This window comes from Orcinus orca, chromosome 11 (genome assembly GCF_937001465.1).
Source record: "Orcinus orca chromosome 11, mOrcOrc1.1, whole genome shotgun sequence".
NCBI lineage: Eukaryota > Metazoa > Chordata > Mammalia > Artiodactyla > Delphinidae > Orcinus > Orcinus orca.
This window is the reverse complement of record NC_064569.1, coordinates 61591568-61617208: the sequence shown is the minus strand read 5'-3', so window position 1 is coordinate 61617208 and position 25641 is coordinate 61591568. Positions and strand designations below refer to the sequence as shown.

Here is a 25641-nt window from a genome sequence, read left to right as displayed (position 1 = left end):
TGTTGTCTGCAACTAAGAACCCTAATAAATACATGTGAACACCTTTCCGTGTCAAAAAATATCATATAATTGCTACTCGTAGAATCATAGAATTTTAGAGCTCCATGGGAACTTAGCAGTTAGCTAGAGTTAGGAAAACTACGCTCAAAGGAGTTAAATAACTCACGTTTCCTCAGATGGATAGCGGTGGAGGTAACACCACATGCATATCTCCTTATTCCCACTCTGTGTAAGGAATTTATTCTGTGCTTGTGTCCCAATGAGGAGATGGGACAAAAATGGCTGTGCTCCATGTTAAACTTTGGTGTTTTGTGTTGCGAACACATTCATCCGTCATCTGGCATGCTTTAGCCCAAAGACGATAGTCAAGAGTGTGATGCCTTTTTAATGTGCTGCTTCCTCTTCACATTCCATCTCCATTTCTACCCCATGCCCACCCCCCAGCACAGGCCCATCCCCAGACCTGCTCCGCTGGATGAAGACCAGCTGGCTTAGTCATGGTGCCACCTCTAAACACTGTAGCCTTCACTCCAGTCGGCGATGGTGTGGAGCGTCTCCTCAGACTACAGAGGTTTCTGTTTGGTTTGTTTGAATGAAGACTTGTTCCCAAGGAGCTAGTGGTCTTTAGTGCTGTAAAACAGAGATACTTTTTTAAAAAAACTCTTCTTAGGTGACAGAAAAGAATCATTGTTGAAAGGCCCCATTTGGGAATGGAAAGAGTGTGAGCTTTGGATCCAGACTGGATTTGAATCCCAGCTCTGCCACTTACTAGCTACATGGCTGTGGGAAAAGTTAGTCAGTTTCTACAAGTCTCTCACTTTACTGAACTGGAAAATGGAAAGAAAGATAATGCCCTTACAAGCCTGTTCTTTGGACCAGAAGAAATATTCCTATAATGTTTGATGTACAAGGGACATTCAATAAATAGTTTCTGTTACTGAGTTGCAATATATGCTGTTGGCTTGAAGACCAGCCAACGGTGTATATGTTGGCTCTTCCCCACTTACGATTTTACAGCTGAATTTGGACAGAAGAGTAAGATCACTCCAGGGGAGCCCACTGCTATTTCACAGAGGACTCAGATGGCTGTGTAAGTCCATATAAACATATATATTTGAGCTCATACGCAGCCATTAACAGGTCAGTGGAGTTTGCTTCTGCTGCAGCCCTCCAAGTCTCCACTGAAGTGAACATAGGGACAGATAAATCAAAAGCTTGGGTCTTTGAACATAGGACATTATTTAAGGATTAGGAATGGGAATTAGGTATTCCCACAATCTTTTTGGAACAGTGTAAGTCAATAATGTTTAAAGTAAAATCTAAGTCAGCTTTCCTTATAAACATATAAGTACAGAATTTATAGGAGCTTTTTTTTTAGGTTTTAACCTTTTTTCTATAGCTCAACACTGTGCTTATGAGGTGAGAGCTGCAGGAACATGACAGTTTTTACTTTCTTTTACAAGAAGAGGTTCATTTTACAAATGACATTTAATTCCATATGTGAGGATTACAAAAAAATCCTGGCAGGCATATACTGTAAGTAATTAAGTGCCTGTCGATTATAGCATTGTGCATTGTTTCCAAAATCCTGTTAACTTTCCTTACATCATTTCCCAGAGAAGCATTACATATATATGATGTTTTAACTGGAAATTTTTATGAGGTTTTCTCTGAAGCTTTGTTCGATGATCAAAACACATATGGAAATATTGTTTAACTACATTTGAAATGAAATATACACCCAAATGATAATTCTTAAATCCCAGACTGGACTAATTTTCTTCTCAGTCTTTTTCTGAACAGAAGGGAAAAAACCAGAGTAATTTGATAAGCACTATGGCAGATTCTAAGATTTTTTTCTTGAGATTTAGCGGATAAATATACATTTACTTTTATACAATCTGTAGCAGGAAAAAAAATTATATAAAAGTTAGAATATATATTTTTTTATTTTCCTGGAAGTATCTGGTGTTTCTTATCACACATGAGATAATAAAAAATTATTTAATGCATCCTCTAGTTTGCTCTGTTCCTCATATTACAGTTTTTTGGGGGAAAGAAATAAGTTTCCTAGTGGTTGTGGCTTTGAGAATTTATTCCCATCTCTCACCAAAACAGTATCTTAAGACAGAAGTTAACATTTGTGCAAAACTTCAGAATTGTGACCTTTCTTAGGAAATTCCATTTTGCGAGTGTACACACAATCATGTATTTATCCGACATTGTCTCATAACCAAGAAGTCAAGTAGGGTAAGCACTGAAAGATGGTGACTGGTTTGGCAATCAGGGACTCTCTGATGACCGCAGTGAGAGGCTCGGTGTCTCTCATGAGGGTGCCGTCAAACTTGTAGCAAGGGCTGGAGTCATTTCAAGCTTGACAGGACCGTGGAATCTCCTTCCAAGCTCACTCATGTTTTTGTTGGCAAAAGGCTTCAACTCCCCGGGGGGCTGTTGGCTGGAGGTCTCTGTTCCTCACCATGTGGGCCCTTCATAGGCTGCTTGAGTGTCCTCCTGACATGGCTGCTGGCTTCCCCAGAGCAAGTGATCCATCCGAGAGAGAGAGAGAGAGAGAGAGAGAGAGAGAGAGAGAGACAGAGACAGAGAGACAGAGAGACAGAGAGACAGAGAGACAGAGAGACAGAGCTGGAGAGGGAGAGAGAGAAGGGAGTCGGGGGAAAATAAGGAGGAAATCACAACGCCTTTTATGATTTAGTCTTAGAATCATACACTTTATTCTATTTTCTGGAAACCAGTCACACACTCAGGAGAGGGGAATTAAATGCTGCACGATGAAGGGAGGAGTATCAAAGAATTTGTGGACATAGTTTTAAACCATAACAATCAGTTGGGAGTCCTAGTGGCAAGTAACAGAAAACCCATTTCAAAAGGGAATAAACATCAGTGGGAATTCATTTGCTCCCCAAATGAAAAGATCCTGCAGGTAGACAAACTTTGTGAGTCGTTTGTTCAGAGCTCTGGCTCCATTTCTCTGTCCTTTCTGTGCTGCATCCTTCTCAGGCTGGCTTCCTACCATCAAAAATGACTGTAGCAACTCTAGACCTCATGTACACACACAGCACCTTCCAGACAGGAGAACACGGCTCCGGCTCAACATCCCAGCAGAGTTCAGAGACTCCCTCTGATTGGATGACTCCCCCATCCAAACCAGGGATTGGAAGGCCTAGATTGGCTCCAGGGCTCCACCCCAAATCAGGGCTGTAAAGGCGTTTCCCTAAAGGCATATGGACCCCCCCCCAAAACCTGGGCCTCTTAAGAACCTACTACAAAATTCAGGGAAGTTTCTCTCAGCTTTTTAAAATATGGGGTAGATAGCATTTTTGTAATCTGAAAGGAAAGGAAGCAGTAGAGACAGAGAAATTGAAGAGCAAAGGCATATAACAAAGAATGCCAAAATGAATCAGAAGCACAAGCAGAGTGAATATTCTTGGTAAGGGTTGGAGAACCACCTGTTCCCCTGAGGTCAGGGACAGCAAGTGTAAACATGGGAGAAAATATGGGCCATTCGAGGCAAAGAGGAGGAAGGCTGAGGGCAATGTTGGCTGGTGGCTGGGAATTCGAATGAAAGAGAAGGTGATGTCATCAACTGCAAAGAAGAGAGAAAAGTGGGATAGGGCATTTAAGGGGTTAAGATGGATGAAACGGACTGATTCGGAGGTTAAAGTTAATGGTATTTTTCATACTAGTAGAGCTAGAAAAACTCCGCTGTAATAAGCAAGCATAAGCAGAGCTAGAAAAGTCAGAAAGCTCTGGTAGAAAAGAAAACCTAAACAACACTGTAAGAGAAGATAAAGCACTGAAGACAAAGAGTACTCGTTAAAGAAAAGGTTAAGAAATAATGCAGGTTATAAGAAAGTGGGAGTTTGAAGCAAGTTAAAAAAAAGCAACTATGGCAAGTATAAAAAATGATACTTTAATCTACCTTTCAGGCTTTAAGCATATATAACTTATTCTATTCTCTGCCAGAAAATGCCTCACAGAGTATCAGGGTTGAGTATGAGTAATTTTTAATTCCCACCACTGCTGCTAAATCTTTGCTAAGAAATAAGGTGGGAACAGCTGCTTCTTTATTATTAAGCATGTACGTAAGCAAAATGAGAGAATTTATTTTTTCCTTTATTTAACGTATACTAAAAGATTTCTCTCCACCTAGTTGGCTTCTGGGAAGAAATCCTTGCCCTAAAATAAAATAAAGAAGCCCTGTGTTTATATTCACACTCATCTGGTTCAGAGTTTTGTTAAGAAAAAGTAGCATGAAATAAAAAGAATAAAAATATTTGAAAAATCTGACCTTGGAGCACAAGGTCACGAAGAAAGGCAACCTTGGTTCAGCTTGCCTTAGGACAGCAACGTTGACAAAGGACTTGGATTCAAAATTGGTTAATGGGTTCCAGAGACTGAAGGAGCTGTTACAAGTATAATGTGCGTTTCTTGGGAAAAAGAAACATCCTGCTGGACACATTTAACCTTCAATTTTGCCTCTTATAATAAGGTTGAAGGAGTCAAACAGACTAGGACCATATGGAATTAAGAAAGGCTTATTCTTCTCCAGGAGCGCACATTTCTCCCACTAGCTCTTCCCCAGGCACGCAATTTACTTTCTACTGGCAGGCTCTTAACTGTTTTGGAAAACACGTAATACTTTGTTACTACCAAACCCTTCAGTAGTCAGCATAAGATGAATGCTCAGCAAAGACCAGTTTCTACTTCTTTCTCAAGTCAGAAGAGGACATCAAGATACGCTTGCTTAACATAACAATCATCATTTATGGAGTATTTACCAGGTGCCACGTGCTATACTTGGCATTTTACATACATCGTCTGATTTAATCCTCCCAACAATACTACAAGGTGTGTACTGTCATCATTTTACAGATAAAGAAACAGATACAAAGAAGTCAAGCATTAGGTCACGCTCACAGAGCTAGTAGGCGTCAGAGCTGTATGCTGAAACCACATCTGTTTGTTTCCAAAGTTCACACTCTTTCTTTTGCACCACTCTGTCTAAATAAACTGAAAGGATTTCCTAACATTTATAATGAAAAGAGTCAACAGTTTAAAGAAATGTTTAAAGAGAAATAAAATATTTTTAACTGTGGGTAATTAGATACAAATATAGATTTATTCAAAATTAAATGCTGCACATTATCCCCAGACTCACTGTAAAATACACTCAGGCAAAGACATAGAGGGACAGATAGACAGATAGCAGAAATACTTTCAGGTCAGGAGCAAGCCCAACGTCAAATGCTAGGAGGTGGCTGTGCAATTTAGGGACAACATGAGCATGTCAGAAAGCAAACAGGTCAGGTCATGGAAGCATCAAAAAGAACCCAAGGGTGGGAGAGAAAGGACAACAGTGTGCTGAAAACCAGTGCGGCATCAAAATTCACCAATAGTTTCATTCAGTAGAAACACGACATAAACCAATGCAAGAAAAAGTAAGTACTGTAAGCAGCAGAGATAAAGGGAATGTCGAATCAGAAGGACAGAATTTTCATGTTGGCTCTTACATTAGCTGATGTCATGAAAACACGGACTGCCCATATTTAGCAAAGCTCACAGCAGGCAGGAATACTTCCAGACTCCTGCCACAATATCAGGAGATGTCAATCACCACTATGTGTTTTTGTACAGTACTGGGTGGACAGAGAATAAGGCTGCTCTTATAATGGGTTTATCCTGGATTGGCCCCACCATATAAAATAAAACAATAATAATATTATAAGCCACTTCTGCAATTTATCATGCAGATATATACCAGGGCAGTGGTTCTCAACCAATGCCCTCTGCCCCCTCCCCAAGAGGGCATTTGGCACTGTCTGGAGACTTTTTGACTGTTACAGTGTGGAGGGAGGGGTGCTATTGGCATCTAGTGGCTGTAGGCATCCTACAACACCCAGGACGACCCCCATAGGTAAGAATTACCCAGGCCCAAATGTCTACAGTGTGGAGTTTGAGAAGCTCTGCACTAGAGGAGGCTATTGCATTTGTGGCCTGAGGGAAAGCCTTGGTCACTGTCTTTCTTGAGTGTTCCACTTTCCCAAACATCAACTCTCAGGGATCCTCACTTCTGGCACAGAGGTCATCAGTCGGCCTAGAATGTGAACAAGATAAAGATGGCATTGTTTTTCTTTTCATCTAAAACAATAAATCAGCCTGTAGTTCAGGTATTAGGTCCCCTCGGCTGTCACTGCTGTCCCTGGGCTTTTCTGATACCGACAAATGTAATCCCAAGGCCCTTTGGCGCCCGGGTTTCCGGGTGGGTTTCTCCGCACCCCCTGCACCCCTTCGGCAGCGTGTGCAGCCGTGCCCCCCGATGGTGGGAAAGGCAAAACACTTGAGTAATGAGGCTTTTTTGGTAACGTCATTTATTTAATCTAGATGAGAAATTTTGCTCTTTAAGAACAGGAATGTTGCGGATTCCCAGAAGCTGGAAATCGGGCCAGCGGATACTTGTCCACTGGGGAAGTTAATCACGTTGAGTTTACTTATAAGGGTAAGGCAAGGGACGGTGTGGTGGAAACTCCCGATCTGGCCGGTTTTCTACTGCTGGAAACTCGACCTTGGACTGTTCCCTCCTAAAGGAGAATTGGCAACCGCGGTCGGAAGGGCACGTAGCAGGGCGGCGAGGGCTGTTTCCCGACGGGACAGTCCCGCCGTCCGGCCTCTCTGCAGGGCGAGGAAGCCTCCTTTCTCGACTCCGGTTAACCACTTCTAGAAACTGCGGGCTCCCGTTGCGAGCGAGAGGAGTAAAGTCGGCGGGAGCGGTCCCGCTACGTGGGAAGATGCTGGCCGCGCGGGAAGCAGCAGGAAGAGGCGGGATACTGCCTTTGTCTCTCTGTCTTTACCCCGGAGCCCGGCCGCAAGCAGCTCCCCCCTCCCGCCCTCCGAGCCGGTCCGGGAATCGGCCAGGCGCGGCGCGGCGCAGCGCGGCGCCGCGAGGCGAGGCGGGGCGGGGCGCGGAGGAGTGGGGGCGGGGCACCCACTGGCCACGCCCACAGGGGGCTTGAAAAGGTACCGGCGCTCCCTGCGTCCTGGCTCCCGGACTCCCGCCGCGCTCTCTCCGACTGCTTCTCGCTAGTTCTGCCCGCGGTGCGTGGTCCTGCTTGCGACTCGAGTGAGTAGGGAGGTGCGGGCGTCTCCGCCGACCCCGGGGGTGGGGGTTCCCTCAGCCTCCTGGGATGCGGAGGCCGCCCTGCCGGCGCCCCCTCTCATATCCTCCGATGTCCCCATCTTGGTCCCCATTTGGTCCCCCTAGCCATCCTCCTCACCCCTGCGCCCCGATCTCCACACACCTGCCCCGTTCCCCGTGGCCGCCTCAGCCCTGCTCTCGGATCCCGGGTCCGCTGCGCAGAGAAATAATCGTGCGCGACCTCCATCCCGGTTTCTCTGGGAGAGAGAGGTGGGATCGAGAGTTTCGCGGGGCTGCTAATCCGCCTTTTAGTAGCCTAGGGCCCCCTCCTCCAGTGGCGCGTTCTCTCTTCGCAAAGGGGAGGGCGGGATCCGAGTCTCGGGGTCTCCTGTGCCCCGAGTGTGCTGCACGCCGAGGGCGACCTTCCCAGCTGGTTCGGAGCCCTGGGGGTGCTGAGGGGGCTCCCCCAGCCTGTCGAGCCCGAAATCCTTCCGCTGCTGCGGTACAGAGCTCCTGGTATCCCCATTGTTTGGTGGTCTCTGCCCACCGAGCGCTGAACCTTAAATGTTGAAGGCACAGCAGTGAAACGTCATATTGATCACTCCCAGCTTTTTCCGGAACTTTCTACCATTCAGGTACAAACCGGGAAAGCAAGAATGCTTGGTTGTAAATTCTGCAACAGGTCCTGCAAATCATGTCCTTGGTTCCAAAGCTCCACGTAGGCAGTCCCCGGGGGGGGGGGGGGCAGGGTGGGTTTTCTGAGTCGGGAGACACCCACGTCTGGTCTGCCCTGCCCGCCCCCCCACCCAGCCAGGACGTTTGTAGAACGATATTTCTTTAAATGGTTACCCCACATGTTCAACCTGTTTTATTTGCAGTCTGCAGACCAGACTTTTTCCTTTTCCTTTTCCTTTTATAAATACTTTTTATTTTGGGTAGTTTTTTTAACTCGGCAGTAAAAATGGTCTCTTTAGTTCTTAACTTTTCTAGTTAACCTGTTTTAAAACTCTACTTATAAAAAATGCCAAGAATTCAAATAGGACAGCCACAGAGTTGGCTATAATTTGACTCAAATTTTCAGGAAAGATGGGCAATGGATTCCTAAAGGGTGAGTTGCACATACGTTAAAAACTGCATACCAAACGAGAACAAATTTTATTAAGTCTTTTGTGGTCTCCCTCCACAGTCTCCTTGGTCATTGCCCTCTGAAGTTGACTGCCACTTATACTTTACCAATATTTCTCAAGGTTCTTTTTACCCTGGATTCGTTTCCTTTGCTCTGTCAGAGTGAAGTTAGGTAGACACGGGGGGGTCTGTATCCCATGAGTCTTTGAAATTCACAGTGCTTGGCTTGGGTGTCTTAAACACACGGTTGGTCCAGAGCCAATGCTGGTTAATTGAATGAATGAATGAAGGAATGAGTAAGATTGCAATTGTAGAGAACAAAGATTTAATTGGACTCAAGCAATAGAAATATTAGCAGATTTGATCTACAGTTTCTATCATGAGTTTTTTTAATGGATTCCTCCAAATGTATTCACGAATATTGATTGATACTGGTATATGCCAAATACTGGGCTGAAAGCAGTACTCATTGGAGGTCTGTCCTGATGAAATTGCCAACTCACTTGGATTTTGAGGAAACTGTATTTTATACTAAAATAGCAAGAATGTTGGCATAGATTAGAGGGGGCAGTAATAAATGAGCTTTAGAAGCCTGGGTCCAGCCTTGACGCCGCCACTAAATGTGGACATCTGGGCCTCTAATTTTTCTTCTCTGTCAAAAATCAGGTAAATCAGATGAGCGGGGGAGAGCAAGCCCACAGCGGGAGAGGAGGCATAGCATGGTGAGAAGGACAGGACTGACCAGTTGGGCCCAAATTCACATCCCAGCTTCAGCAGCCACTGGTTTGATGACCTTAGGCAAGTTATTTTACTCTCTGGTCTCAGTTACTTCATCCTGTAAAATGGGTGTAATAGCACATACCTTGCAGGGGTTCTCGGAAGGCATGCTGTTCCTTGTATAAAACCCAGCCCAGTTTGGGAGAGGTTCCTTGTAATTAGACTCTGTTCTGCTCTTTGTTGAATATAGGGGGAAACGGCTATCAGTGAAAGCCTCTTCCAGAAGATTGCTGACTCTGAACAGTATTGCCTAGGCCTTGCCTGGAGGCCAGCTTTCTTCCCTTTGCAGATATTCACAGGTTTCCTCAACTGTATCATTTCCTGGGCTGGTATTTGCATGGCATCCCTTGTGTTCTATTGGGTGGGGTTCCCTACACTTGGGGTCTTGATTACCTAGGATGGTAATACCTAACTTTTTTGTGTCATGGAACTTTTTGGCAGTCTGGTGAAGCCTCTGGACCCCTTCTCAAACTGTTTTTAGGTGCATAAAATAAAGTACATGGTACCAAGTTCAGCGATCCCCAGAATTTCAAGGAATCTGTGGACCCCAGGTTAAGAACCCTGACTGACTTACGGGAGTTTTCTCAAACTGGATTGTGGAGGAGCCAGGCACAAATTCTGATTATAAAAATTGTACATTTTAGTGTAAGTCTTAGAGGAAGAAGCAAAAGAAGTATATTGTGAGTCATTTGCAAAGGCTATCAGGTTCCTTGCTTTTTTGTTTGTACCAACAGTACTACTAATTGTCCTTGACTAATAAGAGGACACATACCATTTAATACATTAGGGCCATATGACTTCCCAGTTAGGTTTCATGGTGGCTTCTCCTCCAGAAGAGGAAAGCGAAGACAGAATCAAATCTGCATACCCCCCACAGCAGGACAGAAAATACCCAATTTAAAAGAACCTGTGCTAGAGCCACATCAGTCACTGCTGTATTTGTGTTGCTAGCAGTGTTTTAGTTTTAGTGAAACATCAAATAAACTCAGTATAGTCTATTTGAGTTTCTCTGGTATTTTTAAGTTGAATTGGTAATTGTGTTTTGGTTTTACAGTTATGAGCCACTTAATAATCTATACCTCAGCTTTCCCACCCATGCAGCGAGGATAATGCCTACCTCAGCTGTTATGAGGATTAAGTTCATATAAGTAGACTACTTAACATAGGTATAGTAAGCTTTACGTAAGTACTTCTAATTACTGTTATTTATCATGTGGCAGGCATTATTCGAAGGGCTTTACATGTATTGTTCAATCTCAAAACTGCCTTACGATATAAATAAGCAGTATCTCCGTTTTTAAAATGGGAAAACGAACAGATCAGATAACAGCCTAAGATCTTTTGGCAAATAAACAGTAGTCTTGGCATATAAGTCTCAGTCTGACTCCATGTAAAAATCACACAAACATTAAATTGTTTGAATAATTGAATAGCTCGTAGTTTGCACAGATTGTGGCTATCTGGGGCTGGCAGGTGGAGGTCAGAGTGCCCGAGCTGAGAGCGCAGTTGTGTTCTAACGTGTGATTTGACAGCCTCCAAATCTGGGTCAAGGTGTCCTCCGAGTTGAAGACATGAGTGGCAACAGGATACAGAATTACTAATGAATGGTGAGGGTGAGGTACACAAAGGACAGCTTATTAGATAGAAGGGAGGCTTCCCTCAGTAGGAGGATGGACTTCGGTTGGCAGAGAGGAGTGGTAGAGAGTACTTTTTGGTTGAAAGTGGCAGTTTGGGTATGCGATTAGCACATAGAGGACACTTGCTAACTGCTAGGTGGGTGGATGAAGACTGGCCAGAGAGGAAGGTGTTCCTGCGTGTAAGTTGATAGCTCAAGGATTGATCACGCTCAGGTGGTTTGAATGTTCTCGACCCTTCAATCAGATATGGGAGTTTGGGGGACAGCTTGTGGTTCTGGAGTCAGACATGAGTGGTTGAGCCTAGATCTGCATCTTTGGAGGTCAGTGACCTGAGCAAGTCACTTAACCGCTGAACGTTTGGTAGCCATTAATCCGGCCCGCTAGCGCTCCTGAAGGAAAAGGAAACCAATATTTGTGGAGCACAGGCTTCTGCCAGGTACTTTACGAATGTTATCTCGTTAACCAACCATCCTACGGCAGAGCGCTCATCCATTTCCAAGTTACAGCTGAAGACGTGGAGGCTCAGATGTTAAGGAACTTGGCCAAGATCACAGAGCTGGTAACTGACTTGCAAGCTTACATCTGTCTCATTCTGAGTTCACACTCTTTCTCTTATCCCTGGAATGTCTTAGAGGTGGCGCGTGCACTGCAGTTTCTATGGCAGACATTATTAACCCCAATGATCTTTAATGTGGAACCTTGACTGGTCTCCAGAATCTTTTCCAACATAGTTCCAGGAATCCACTATCAATCAATCAATAAGATGAAACTGTTTTGGCATCCCTCCATCAACAGACCATACAGACTTCCCAAAGCCCCTTCTACACACTTCTGTGATTTGGGTTACTTTGCTGTTATTTGTTTACATACTTCTACCACCAAAGTAGAACTCCCTGAGAAACAGGCACCCTTCCTTCACCCTTTTATCCTCAGCTCCCAACCCAGGATATGGCTTATAAGATGTTGAATTAATAGATTTATAGGAGAGCTTCATAAACAGTACAGCATTACAGTGTTTATTAGCTGCCCCTACCCTGGAAGAATTACTTGAGATTCAGAAATGAAGTCGGGAGTTAGCTGGATGAGGGTGGGAGGGAGGGAGGTAAGTCAGTTTTCCTGATGTGGAGGGATTAGGGACATAATGAAGGAATGGATGGACTGAGATGGGTAGGAGAAGATAAGTATTGATAACAAAGAGTGAACATTGCTAAATACTGATGATAAAGGCGGCCAATAATTGAATGCCAACTGTAAGCATTTTCTCATCTCATTTTCTTAACAACTCTGAAAGAAAGGTTCTGCTACCCTTATTTTGCATATGAGGGAAATGAGACTGTGTGGACTCCAAAATCCATCTTCTTAGTTCATCCTGAGGCCGAGCTCTCTTGAAGACCGGCTTGAGGATTTACCTTTGGTAGAAGAAGCCAAATGGAACTTGGAGCCCATCACTAAGACACAGAGAGTCCTATCCTTGGCTCAGTGGTATTCACTCAGATAAGGGAAGTAGACTAAGCAGGTAGTTTGGGTTGCAGAAGAAAACCTTTCTAGAATGGGCATTGAGTGCAGCTTAATTTCCAATTAATTACAGCTCTCAAACTCTGGCCTCTTTAAAAATCATTGTACTTGGGGACAGTTACATATTCTTTAACAAGTGACCCCCTCTGGATGTGGCTCAAGATGAAACTGGTTTATAGTAGATTCTCCTTTTGGGAAGTTATAGCATAATAACAAAGATTCTGTATAATAACAAAGCCCTGCATGTAGTCATAAGATGTCAAATCTTCTGGAAGCATTTAGAATCTGGGTTTATAGACGGATTCACTCGGCATCAGACCAGTTAATTTAAATTACAAGCGGCGGCACACAGGCTCAAAATTCATGGGTTTGAGTCATTCAGATTCTAAAATAAGGCAGTCAGCGCAGCACAGGTGGGGAGAATGATCCCTGTGGTCATTGGTTATCTAGAGAATGACCTAACTTTAGACTCTAGTAATTTTCTTCTTGGGCTAAGTCTTACTGATTCTGGGTGGTGTCTTAGACTGGGGAGAAGCAGCAAAGAGAAACTGCACATAGGTGTTTGGATGTAAACCAAGCTTTTTAATCTAACACAGTGGATAAATCCTAGTGCTGGAGCTCTTTCAGGCAATGAGCACCAAAGAACAAGACAAAAAAACTGAATTGGCCCATGTTTGGCCTCTTTTGCGAGGTGTATGTAACGTGGGGTTTTATTTCTCCTCTTACCATTTTGTAAATTAATGCATAGGATCGGGGAAAGGCATGCAGCCCAGATTGCTCAGTGCAAATCCAGTTTGCTGTGATTAATGTCAGCTGTTGTGGAGTAGTGCAGCCAAGGGCTTGTAGGAAAAATGAAGCTTTGGGTTTTTGTGTGTATGTTTTTTTTTTTTTAATATATGCATAGCAATGCTAGGAGTGACAGAAATGGAAGATGGTCCCATTTCCCTCTGCCAAATTCAGCAGACACGCATAGGGGTTCACCCTAAAAGTGTAAATTTGAACTTCATTTCTTAGTCCCCGCAAGTGCAACTGTTGTTATACTTGCAGTGCATTGTAATGTTCCAGAGAAAGGTTTATGAGTGACTAATCAGATAACTTTTTCCTTTACTGTTTGTTGCTCTGAGCTGTGTTCTATAGATGCTAGTCAGTGGGTTTCCTATAGGAGTACCGATAGCAGGATGGACCGCATGAGATGCCCCTCCCATCCTCAAGCCACCAGTTATTGGATGTCTGCCAAGGCATTTATTTACTGTGTTTTATCTTCACAATATCTCTGTGAGGTACGGAGAGCTACCTTTCCCCCCTTTTTTGCAGATAAGAAAATTAAGCCCAACATTGCACAACCATTATAATAGTGAAGTTAACCCAGGTCTGTCTAAATCAGTGTCTTCCTCCATCTCTCCTTTCCTTCCTTCCTTCCCTCCTTCTTTCCTTCCATTACGAAATATTTCAGACATACAAGATAGAGAATAACATAAGGAACACCCAACTATCCACCATCCTGCTTAAAAAATAAAACGTAAACCCATCTGAAGCTTTCTGAGGATGCTCGACTACACCATTAGCCTGGCCCACAGAGAGCGTTATTCAGAAATCCTTAGGAAAGCCTTTAAACTGAGTGGAACTTTTAAAAAGGTAATGACTTGGAAATTTTACTGAGAATCCAAGAATGTGACGGAGAAGTAGGACAGTGCTACCTTTGTCTTTATAAGCATAAGATCAAATTGGGAAGAGTAAAGACAAGTTGAAAAAGGAAGGATTCCTTAAAATAATAGAAATGAAATATTTTGACATATGCCAAGCACTCTGGTTGATGGTGTGGGAGAAGATAGAGCTGTGGTCCCCACCCTCAAAGGAAGGAAGCTCTTAAAATGGCAAGCTGAAAAGGTATTGGATAGGTGTTTCCCGAAAAGATGACCTATTCACATTTGGCTGGCGTGGCAAGTACAGTAAGAATCAGACTTGACTTTACAAGGGGTGAATTCAACCCTGAATTACACAAGGAAAGGGAAGATATTCTTCCTTTTTTAAAAGTCCAAGTTGCTCTATCGTAGAGAGAGAGTAACACAGAGTGATGAGTTAGTTTTTATATATTTTTAAATGTTATTTAGAGACAACCGAGGATAGTGTTTGTCTTGATAGAAAGTCTGGCTCCTTATTGGTGATTGCTCCAAAGTAATTGTGATACGGGTTGGTGGTACGATGACCCTTTCTAACATGATGAGAAATGCCTTGATGATAAAAGTATTTTAAAAGCCAGCTGGGCTGTTGATGGTTGGGATCTGATTTTAAGTCACTGTGACGTCATTACCTGCAAGTCTGGGTTTGGTGTTTGGTTTCCTCAGAAATCATGGGATACTTCCAGCAGATGTCTGTTGTATCTGTGAGCATTCCAGAACACGGGTAGCTTTGGAGCCATGGGGCAAAGTCAATATCATTAACTGCCCTCCAAACTCAAGCCAGTGCAGGCGCTGAAGCCAAGTTTTGTGTCAGGTTCTATAGCCGGGCTCAAGTTTCACTGTGGATTTAAACAATGGAGCACCAGTCTCCAGGGACAGGAATAAGAGATTTATGCAACTACCAAAGAAAAGCTTGCAAATATATTCCATTGTTGCTGGATATCGATCCTATATGGATGCCTTCACAGGAGCCTGGTAACATTTGTGGACCCTAGAAATGACTCTGTTCCTGTCTGAACAAGGGAAACAGGCTTTTTGCAAGTTGAGGCCAACAACGTAGGGATAACTAGTCGTATCAGTCAGGTCTTTTTGTGTGTCGTTCCTGTTTGTTTCTAGGACCAGGGGCTCTATCTCCCAAGGCTTAAAAAGGGGAATTTATTGGCTCATATAATTGAAGAGCACAGGATACAACAAGGCGCGGCTGAAGACTATCTAAACTAGTCTCTGTTTTCCTTTGTGCTGGCTTCCTTCTTAGGTTCTTTTCTTCCAGACAGCTGCTAACAACTCCACTCCTGCACTGGCACAGTTCTAAACCCAAGGCCGGGTTTAACTTCCATTGAACTGGCTTGGGGTCCTGTGCCCATTCCTAAACCAGTCGCCATGGCAGGAGGGGGAGTGCACTCATCTGACTGCAGTGAGGCATCGCATGTCCAGCCCTGGAATTGAGGGTGGAGTCACACCCTCTAAACTAGTGCTTCTCCAACTGTCTGTGGTAAAGGACCATTCTTTTTATTTTAATTTCCAAATACACACGGATTATCTGACTGTCCTCTGTCCAACAGGAGGAGCCCACTGATCATGCTCTTGATTGTTGTGGCATGAAATTGTAGAAAACGTTCTAAACGCTTTATCCGAATGTTGTCTCGAATTGGTAGCCAGCACAGTGGACTGTCACCAGGAGACCACATTTTAATAAGTACTTCTCTAAACCACGTGTGCCAAGAAAGAGGTGGTGGCTGCCCTTGAGAAAATCTGGGGGAAGTATTACCCGAAGAGGGGCCAGAGAAGGCTGTGCCCCAGAAGGGTGCCCAGCACAGTGGTTAATTCTGTAAATCTTTCTGTGTAAAGGCCTCATCTCAGTGTCTAGGGAGTCATTGTGTTCTCGATTGTCAAAACGGTGTAGGATGGGCAAGTGGGATAGGAATTTTCTCCACCCTCCTTTTTATCTTAAGGACTGAAGATTCTTCAGCCTTTTGCTTAGCAGCTGTCCTTGTCCCTTTTTTTTTTCTAGCCAGACTTGAGTTAGTAAGGACTTCTCAGCCTTCTTAGCTAGCTGTTTACTAGAGAGGCAGCAGCTCATCCAAGGAGACGCAACAGACAAGGGCTGCAAATGGCACTCAGCAAAGGGAAGTCTGGAAATGATAGTGGGGATGAAAGGAATTCTTCTACTGTGTTTTTAGATACTACTCAGGGCAGGTCTGACATAACACGCTGTCTCTGCAGGACAACTTTCTGTACTGGCAAAGGCACTTGAGCACACTGTCCATGCAGAACTAGGCGTTTTAAACTGGGTCCAGGTAGACCAGTTCATTGCGAAGGAGATTAGAACACGTTGCGCTACTTCACAGCAAGATAGCCAAGGTTTTAAACTTCCAGTTCTACCCCCAGGCCACATTGCTCAGAGGTTATTCGGACACAGTCAACAAACAATTCATTTTGCCAGGAAGGCAACTTGGTAGCCTATTCTGTGTGGACGGACAGGCCCACCAGAGAGGGAAAACCAACTGTTGGCTGGACTTCAGGACACTGGGATTAGTGAAGCACAGAAACTTAAATGATAGCCACCTGGATGGGTGTTCGTTGTGGTTACTCCCAGGCTCCAGCCATGCAGTTGTGCTAGTCAGAGAAACAAGTGTTTATGCTATAATCTCTCATGACTTGAGCAGAAAATATACAGCTTAATCTTGCTGGGCCGCCCAGCACTTCCCTCCTCCCTAGAAGTGTGTCATAGCTCGTGTATGTTCTATGGTTAAGAATTTGGTGATGTTACAATGAATGAAACATGTAAAAACCTCCACCCAAGTCTAAGTTCTTCAGCTGGGCCTTAAACCAGTTCATTTCGACTGGAGGCTGGGCGTGGGCAGCGTCTGCCTTCCCACTCCCTACGCTGCTTTCTCAACTCCCGGGGATGCTGGCGGCAGTTTGTTCTGTGCCTGGCGACCTGCACTGTTGTACTAAATGCAGGTCCTTTGTCCTGTAGGAGAAAAAAACCTGTGCACGACAAGCCCGTTTCCTAGTGAGGGCTGTGATTTGGGAGGTGAGACGAGGTTACTTTGGAGGAACGCAGGTCCTTTACAGATGTGGCCAGGGCAGGTTATAAAGAAACCAACGCTGTCTGCTGTCCCCTGGTGTAAAGAGCCCTGCAGGGGGCGTGTGAGACGTCTCGTACAGTAGGGGTCCGTTCTAACGATTCTGTCTTCCTGCAGGATGCCCGTCTGGGGAGGTGGCAACAAGTGCGGGGCCTGTGGGAGGACTGTGTACCACGCAGAGGAGGTGCAGTGCGATGGCCGGAGCTTCCACCGCTGCTGCTTCCTGTGCAGTGAGTCTCCCCCCGCGCTCGCGCAGACACAACTCGTGTGTCAGAAGCTTCAGTTCACCGATTTCAGGAAGAAACTGGTTTTGTTAACAAGGACGATTTTAGCAGCCCCGTGGTTTCTGCCTGTCTGTCCCCATGGACAGTGCAAGCGCTCAGCCTCACAGCAAGGACAGCAGGGGCGACCCAGACCCTTGGCCTCTGGGTCCCCGTAGCGCTTTGCCTCCACTTGGCACCCCCTGTACTTTATCTGTTGTCACGTCTGTCTCCCCCGCTTCACCGAGACCTCGGGGCTGTTTATAGTCTGGCACCCAGCACAGTTCCTGGCACATCCCAGGGGCTTGGCTCCGATTCCTGAACGAACGGCTCACTCCCCATCCGCCCCAGCTTTCTCATTCTGGCAGCGCTCCTTCTCTTTGAAACCTAACTGGCTGGTTTCTCGCCACACTGTTAGGTGAAATTCACATGTCTAGAAGTTCAAATTCTGTCTTCTCTGGTAGTGAATATTCAGAGTTATTTCTTGTTATTGATGTCCTAAATTTGAGGGAAAGGAACGTAGGATATGAAAATCCCACAGAAGCAGGTGGGGAATTACTGTTGTTTATAGAGAGAGAATTACCGGAGTGGCTGGTACAGACAGGAGGCAGACCACGAACCAGCACGTGGGCGTCTGCTCCAACGATGGTCAGTACCTGATAATGAGAGAAAGGGAACAGGAGAGAAGCCCCCTCTCCCCGGCAGATTCCTTCTCAGGACAACCAAGTCTTCAGTCTTAAAACAGGAGAGTAGCCGCTTCAGGAAGCTCAACATTAATCAGCTTCTGATTCAAATGACAAAATTTTCTTGAACGAAGGATTTGTTACGTGAGGAACCCACCCGTCTGTGCAGCTCTCCGCTATATCTAGAGTACTGTGCAGTGAAAATTACTGTTAGAAACTGCCTATGTTAAAAAGAAGTCTGGTTACACTAAGGAATAATCTTGAGAAAGAGTTTCCCTCACAAATTTTAGTTGTCCTTCTCCTTCTAGGCACCAGCATTTAAGGTGTCTGGACCTTTTTATACAGCAACTGCTTTGCAGACGACCAGAAACAAGACAACAGAGAGTTGCAGTTACGAAGAATACAAATACAACATATGAATGTTTGCTATGTACGCCTCCATAATAGCTAGCATTTCTCAGATTTGGTTTAACCATTTCTTCTCTTAGAAGTTAAATTTTTTTAAAGGAATCCATATTTTTCAGCAGCTTTGTAACCAAGAGAGTATGTGAACAAAGAGGAAATGTAAATACTTGAGAAATTGTTCTTAGTTTCCTCTAGGTTAAGCCAGGATGTCTACACCGTAATCAAGTCAGTGTTTATTAAATGTCAAGGTCTTTAATGGTCATCTTTATTACTCCTTCCTAATATGTGCCTCTGCTGACTAAAGCCTTTTAAGGAAATAATTCAGAGTAGTTTGCAGACCTTAGGAGAATTTTACTGCAGAGAATACAGACGAGGCCTAGGGGGAAAGGGGTGGTTCTCTAGTCAAAATCTCATTACATTTAAACTTGCTCCGGTTAATAAATATGTGTTTAAAACCAGTTTTTCTATTTAATCTGTCTGTTAAGGGTGTTTGTTCTTCAGCAGTGTACGATTTTAGGTTAACTTTAAGCAGACATATTTCAGTACTTGAACCTCAACAGCAAGGTTCAAAGTAGATGATGTCATTTCTGTTCTACCAGAGAAGACTTCAGTCTAAGATAATAGAAACTTCATCATTTAACTCTACTCTGAAGCAGCCAGCTAGTCGCCTTTCCCTGCCCTTCTTTCTGTCCCTCCTCTTTTTGTTTCTCCCTCTCTTTTAAATAAGGGGCGGGGGGGAATCCCCTTTTCTACTGCACTAATCTTGGGTTTCCTGCTGCCCGATTGTGCTTCCAGTGAGCTCTCTCACAAGGCTTTTTTTTTTCTCAAGCTTAATTGAAGTCTTAGAAAGTGAAATAATGTCTGGATAAAACATGATGACATTTGGCAGTTTTATGAAGTGGGATACGTGGAAATGTGGTAAGAAATCCATCAAGAAAGAATGTGCTCTCCTTTGGGACTGAAGGGGAAACAAATGCAGACTTTAAACCACTTGACGATTTTCAGACATACTTATCACTGCTGGAGAAGCCGGTGGCGAGATGAAAGAAGACTGCTTTTTCCCTTGTGGACTAGTGATGAAGACTAGAATTCTGGATTTAAAACCGTTTTTATCCCTGGGGGTGCTTTTGGGGGAGGAGGGGCTGCAGAGGCAGCTTGCCCAAGGCGCTCCTACCCTTTTGTTCTTTAATACTTGTTTGAAGGGGATGAAAAAGATTGAGCGTTGAAGGTTGGGAACAAGGGTCTTGGGAGCAAAGTGCTAGTTTTGTTTGTGTAATTATAGACATCTTGGAAACTTCTCTCCCTCTTGTCTGGGGGGCAGATCCTACTAAAAAGTTTGAGGCTTCAGGATGTTAAAATTCTAACGTATTTCTGAAATGACCATCGTATCCATGGAGGAACGCAAATCGTCCTCACAGGTAGCGAGCCGTCCAGGTGCTCTCCAGTGGCTTTTGGGAACCAGAGAATAAACTAGGAATGTGAGAGAGCCTGTGCCTTTACCTTTTCTAGGCCCTGTGTCAGCACCACCATTGTTCTAAGGAAAAAGGCAATCTTTGGCATATTTTTAAAGTCTAACCTTTTCCCCCTCAGTGGTTTGCAGGAAAAATTTAGATAGTACAACAGTGGCAATTCACGATGACGAGATCTACTGCAAATCCTGCTATGGAAAGAAGTACGGGCCGAAAGGCTACGGGTACGGCCAGGGCGCGGGCACGCTCAACATGGACCGGGGCGAGAGGCTGGGCATCAAGCCCGAGAGGTGAGTCAAGACCACGTGACCTTCAGGAAGGCATGGTGGCAATTCATGTTACTTGGTGAACGGGAATCTGGGAGTTTCCAGATTTTTAGCTTGAAAGAATCAAAGACAATGACTCAGATTTTCTAGTATAAACTAATGACCCTTCTTTAAGCTTGAAATAATGGACAGTTTGGGACCTGGCAAAGTTCTTATTGATTATTCCAGTGATTTCCAGTCCCGATTTTTGGCATTATGAGGTGTATCAAGGAGTTGTGATGTTCTCAAAAGCAAGTGGTTTAAATTTACTTCCGTTTCACAGCACTTCAAAGACCAGACATCATGAAATCAAATGATGGAGAAATGTAGTATTGGAATGATGAGAAGCATTTCTCATGTGCAATTAAGCAGTCAATGAAAATTCCTCAGTCAGCCCTTCCATGTAAGAATGTTTCCTCACCAAGAAATTACTTTTCTCTAGCTTACAATTCTTACTTAAAAATGGAAATTATTTCCTGTATTTGATTCTATGAGGTTAGTGTTACTAAATTTTAAAGGTTTCGGTACCAAAGTAAAGTGCTAAATCTGCCAAACTTCACTTAGTAATTCATGTTGAGACATAATTTCTTCATGTGGAATTTAATTCCTGTTCTTGACTAATTCTCTCATTTGAACTTCACATTTTCCACATCCATTTTATATTGAAGAGGCCAAAACTGTGTAATACTCCAATAAGATGGCCTTTCCTTGGACAAGGCCATTAATTGTGCCCTTATTGTAGACTGGACACCATGCAATAATGTATGGTAACTCATGTAATCCTCACAACCCTGTAAGGTAGGGTTTCCTATCTTAATCAAGAACAAAGTGAGACAGTGAGAATTAAGTGATTTGCCTAAAGTCACACTGCTAGTTAATTGTAGAGCCTGGAACTTAACCCAGTGTAACTCCAAAGCTTATGATCTTAAACACAGTGCATTATGGTATGCCTGAAATAACGTCTGCTGAACATTTATGTTCATTCTATATAATCCTCACAGTAACTCTGAGTTGAGTTACTTTGTCCCTACCTTATAGATAGGACACTAAGGCTCAGCTCACACAGCTAAGTGGCAGAGCCAGGATTTGAACTTTTGTCCTTTTGGCCCGCATACTTGTGCGCTGTCCTGCATCGAGGCCCACCTCTCTGTTCTCCTGTTTCTTCCACACTCACTTTCTGAGCTGTGGTGCCTTGCTGGGCATCGGTTGTATGAGGGTTGACGCATTCATTGCTGCATGCCATCACTTGCAGGACCCCAGCTTACCTCTGACTTTGTTAAAGTTCATTGTTCTTGTTCTGCTCTCCCTTTCCAACTTGTTAAAATCTATTCTTGTTTCCCAAGATTTTATTTCAAACACATAAACCTGTACACATTTCCCCCAAACAAAACTCATCCATGACCGCAAAAGTAAGTCAGCAATTGTGGCCATGGGTTAAAGTCACAAAGACCAATGGCCCCTCCTCTTTATCTACTCCTGCTTCTCCATATTCTCCAATAATTAGCCAACCTTCTATGCTGGCCTGTGTTGATCTGTGTCCTTGCCTCTTCCCCTTCTTAGCCTGGCCACATGTTACTCATCCTGCAGGACCAGGTATAGGGATTTCCTTTTCCAGAAGCCCCTCTTAATGACTACTCTGGGAGTACCTGCAGTCTGGACTACCCTTATGGTACGTGGTCATTGTGAAAGTTATGGGGACCAAACAGCTTCGGGGGGATCTCTTGAAGAGGCACCACTGAGTGGGCAGAAACATCTTCATTGAGGCAGACCTGCATTTTTTAGTTCAGCCTCACCAATTTACTAATTCTCTAGGCCTTCAGCAAGTTATTTAAATGTAAGCCCCTATTTCCTCATCTGTCATATGAGGTAGCAATTAACCATGGCTTCTGAGGTTGCTGGAAAGGAGGTGGGAGATAATCCATATAAAGTTCTTCTTAATACGACTGGCAGATTTGGAAATTTTTCTTGGAAAACTCCTAACTGCAAGTGTTGGATATCATTGTGAATAGCTTTTAAAGATCACTTTTATAAGTAAGTACAGGTGTCCCTTGGTATCCATGGGGGACTGGTTCCAGGACACCCCACGGATATAAAATCTGAGCATGCAAGTGCTATGTAAATAGTTGCTGGCGTGTGGCAAATGCAGGTTTTGCTCTTTGGAATTTTCCAGAATTTTTTTCTCGAATATTTTTGATCCGAGGTCGGGTGAATCTGTAGATGCACAACTTGTGGATAAAGAGGGCTGACTATATATACAGTGGGTTGTGGAGATTTTTTTTAAAATATGCCCATATTAGGGACAATGGAAAATTCGGTCCTGTGAATTAGTACTGGGAATTGGTATTTGTTGCTTAGAATAAAATTTCCAGTGGACACATCAAACATGACTCAAGAAATGCTGTATATTAAACAACTTAGGTAGAAGTGTAGAAAACCATTAAATGACTAAAAAATGGATATAGTGGAGATGAAGATATTAAAGATACATGTAAAGTCTGAATAAACTGTTTTATGAAAAGGCAGTATTCCTAAATTAACACTTTATTTTAAATATGTATGTAACCTATTTAATAAAATATAACTAGGATAAAATTGTTTTCCTAGTAGGAAAAATTGACACTTAGCTACCCTTTGCAGAGTGCTAACTCTTGTTGTCACATCTTATCTGCTCAACCTACTTGTAAGGCTTTAGGAAAGCCTTTAAATCTTTTCAGAGCCCAGAATGGTGTTCTGCATGATAGGTACATCTACATACTGAATGGAAAAAAATTACAGGAAGTGAGAGGAAAACAAGGTTTACCTAGTGACCTGTAAATACTGACAAAAACAGTACATTATACAGAGAAAAAGTAAAGATAAACAGATCACAGAGTAATAGGCAAACTTTCTAAAATATTTTCCCATGAAAAATGTAATTTATTCATACTTTCCCCTAATATATTGGGGAATTAAGTAATCTGTAAAACATACTTAATTTTCCTAGTTACTGCCTAAGTCAGCTGACCTATGTGCAGAACTTAACTGCTTAAGTTACTACTGATTTTTTCTATCTTCTGTGAAGTAAAAAAGCTAGCTGTGATTCCAGTGGTAATATGAATAATAATAATAATGATATGAATGTGGGGTGAAAATATGTGCTATGGTAGGTTTTCATAAAACACAGCATAATTGTTTAGTGGAGAGGTTAGCACTGGGGATTCAATGAATTCTGATGAGTTTAGATTCAGAGGGACAGACATTTAAGTTTGGAGCCTTGTCTGTCTTTTTGTAACAATAATGAGCCCATAAATAGGTTAAAATAATAACTGGCCAGCCCCTGAGATTTATTTCTTCCTCCTTCTTTCCCCTGTACTGGCCTGTGGAGGCCTCCAGCCAAGGGACAGTATAGCAATTAAGTCCCAGAGTGCCATTGTGTCTGCCTTGTAAGGCTTGTAAGGGCCCTTTGGAAAATCTTGCCTAATTCCTTTTCTCCCCTTTCCGCAAGTGTTCAACCTCACAGGCCTACGACAAATCCAAACACTTCTAAATTTGCTCAGAAATACGGAGGTGCTGAGAAGTGTTCCAGATGTGGGGATTCTGTGTACGCTGCCGAGAAGATCATTGGAGCTGGAAAGGTAAAGTGCCGTCTTGAGCTAAGAGCAGCGGATGACTACTCTCCACTACCTTTCTCCCACAGGCCCCGCTGCAGCCCACTCAGGTGCTCTGCCTTATAAATAAATGCCTGAATTAAACTTTTTCTTAATCGAATTTCCATCTGAATCGTTAATTTTTTGAAGTGATGCCGTTATTTGACAAATCACATCTGTGTTTAAAAGAACCTTGTTTTCATAGGGGGTGCTCCTGAAGGTGTTAACTGACAAGGGCAGACTTAACAAACCTGGACTCTGCAGGTTCTTCAGTGTAGTGAAAGGGAAAAAAAACCCCAAAAAGCAGTGACTTAGAGCACCTGATGCTAATTTGGTTTGAAGAAGTTGCTTAACCACTTCACCTCTTTGAGCTGCAGTGTTCTCAACCGTAAAGGAGGCGGTCGTCAAAGGAGCACACAGGGCTTGCGGCGAGGTTTCAGACAGCTCTTAGGGAAACGGCCCTTCCGTGGCACAGCTCCCGGTCCGGTCCGTGTCTTCTGTGGATGAAGTCTGAACTCAGCCCTTTTGCAGGCAACCAAGAATGTAGAGGGTGCAGTTTCAGCCTTCTGGTTGGGGCTGACCCACAGTAGTCAGGACCCTGTTTTGGGTTGATCTTCCTGAGCCACTGTGCCACAGCATCTAAACTTACTCATTCCTCTCTTCCAGCCCTGGCACAAAAACTGCTTCCGATGTGCCAAGTGTGGGAAGAGTCTTGAGTCAACGACTCTGACTGAGAAAGAAGGTGAAATCTATTGTAAAGGTAAAATTAACTTCAGTTATTGGTGTCCATATGGGTATCTCACATTGGCTGTTAGTGAAGGAAATGTCACTAGCAGGGGGAAAAAAAAAAAGGACAAAAAGCACTCTGAAAATGGGGAAAAGCTGGGATAGTGCCACTGGGTATCTGAAAATAAAAGATCTAGAGATGCTTACAGATGACAGAAAAACCACAGAACATTTTTGATGATACAGTAAGTTAAGTTCCTGGTCATTTAAAACTCCCCTACAAATAAAAACAAACAATAGTCTTCTTTCAGCTTAATGTTTTAAGCAAAGCCTATGAATATATGAAGGTCACAGACAAATATATAACTTGTCTGGCCCGATTTGCATACTTGTAACTCAGCTGGGACCACGAGCTGAACACTAGGGAACCAGAAGACTCGGACTCACCTTCGCAGCTTTAACGTAGTTACTACCTGGCACACTTTACACCTTAAATAAGTTGAACTCTTCTTGGCATAGCCAACAGCTTTTTCAATTTACAGATGTCTGTTGATAACATCAGTCTTAAGCAATGCTAGCAAAGCTTAATGGACTTGCACTAACTCTTCCCTTTTCTTTTGTAGGATGCTATGCGAAAAACTTTGGGCCCAAGGGATTTGGCTATGGCCAAGGGGCAGGAGCCCTTGTTCATGCTCAGTAGAGGCGCAAACCCAGAACCCAGATCACACACTGAGAAACTCCACATAATCTAGGCACAGATAATCTAACACTAAACTGCTGTGAAATTCTACCAGTACTTAAGTACTGTATGTTGCCCTGTACTTGGCTAGGCCAGCTGACTAGTAGGAAGAGAGCACTATATCTTTTCGCTTTATTCATCAGCATTTCAAGAACCATTTCTTTTACGTTTTAAATAAAACTTCAGCTTAATTTAGTGTTCAGTGTCTTTCAATTAACCTTTTGGAGGAGTGCTGTGATGTCGGTTAGTGGTAAATCATCTGGGTCCCCACCTTCATTTTTATTGGTTAAAGAGAGTCCACCCCATTAAGCGGTTGACTCACCAGGTTAATGTTTGCATTACAGCTGTTGCAAAAGGTGGCTCTCTCTAAGCTGGCAAGTGTGCCTCCAGAGTGAGGGTTGCTAGGCAACAGGCCCCGCCATTCCGGCTCTTCAGAGCTGGCAATTAATTCAG

At 43.6% G+C, this 25641-nt stretch overlaps 2 protein-coding genes across 3 annotated transcripts in view; one reads left to right on the top strand and one right to left on the bottom strand.

Moving 5' to 3' along the window:
* Nucleotides 1-480: 480 nt before the first annotated feature.
* Nucleotides 481-25641, bottom strand: part of ZDHHC17 (zinc finger DHHC-type palmitoyltransferase 17) — a 136365-nt gene continuing 111204 nt past the window's right edge. Inside the window, exon 17 of the mRNA XM_033431317.2 lies at nt 481-630. Coding sequence (XP_033287208.1) covers nt 615-630 — 16 coding nt within the window. The 3' untranslated portion in view covers nt 481-614. The remainder of the gene's footprint in view (nt 631-25641) is intronic.
* On the top strand, nt 6984-25379 carry CSRP2 (cysteine and glycine rich protein 2). Of its 2 annotated transcripts, none has more exons than XM_004271575.3 (6): nt 6984-7138; nt 17093-17205; nt 19914-20082; nt 23582-23711; nt 24390-24483; nt 25073-25379. In XM_004271575.3, the coding sequence occupies exons 2-6, from the start codon at nt 17094-17096 to the stop codon at nt 25147-25149; spliced, it is 582 nt and encodes a 193-aa protein (XP_004271623.1). In that variant the 5' UTR covers nt 6984-7138; nt 17093; the 3' UTR covers nt 25150-25379. The 2 variants fall into 2 exon arrangements, with proteins under 2 accessions (XP_004271623.1, XP_033287209.1); XM_033431318.2 differs by having other exon boundaries at nt 7006-7113.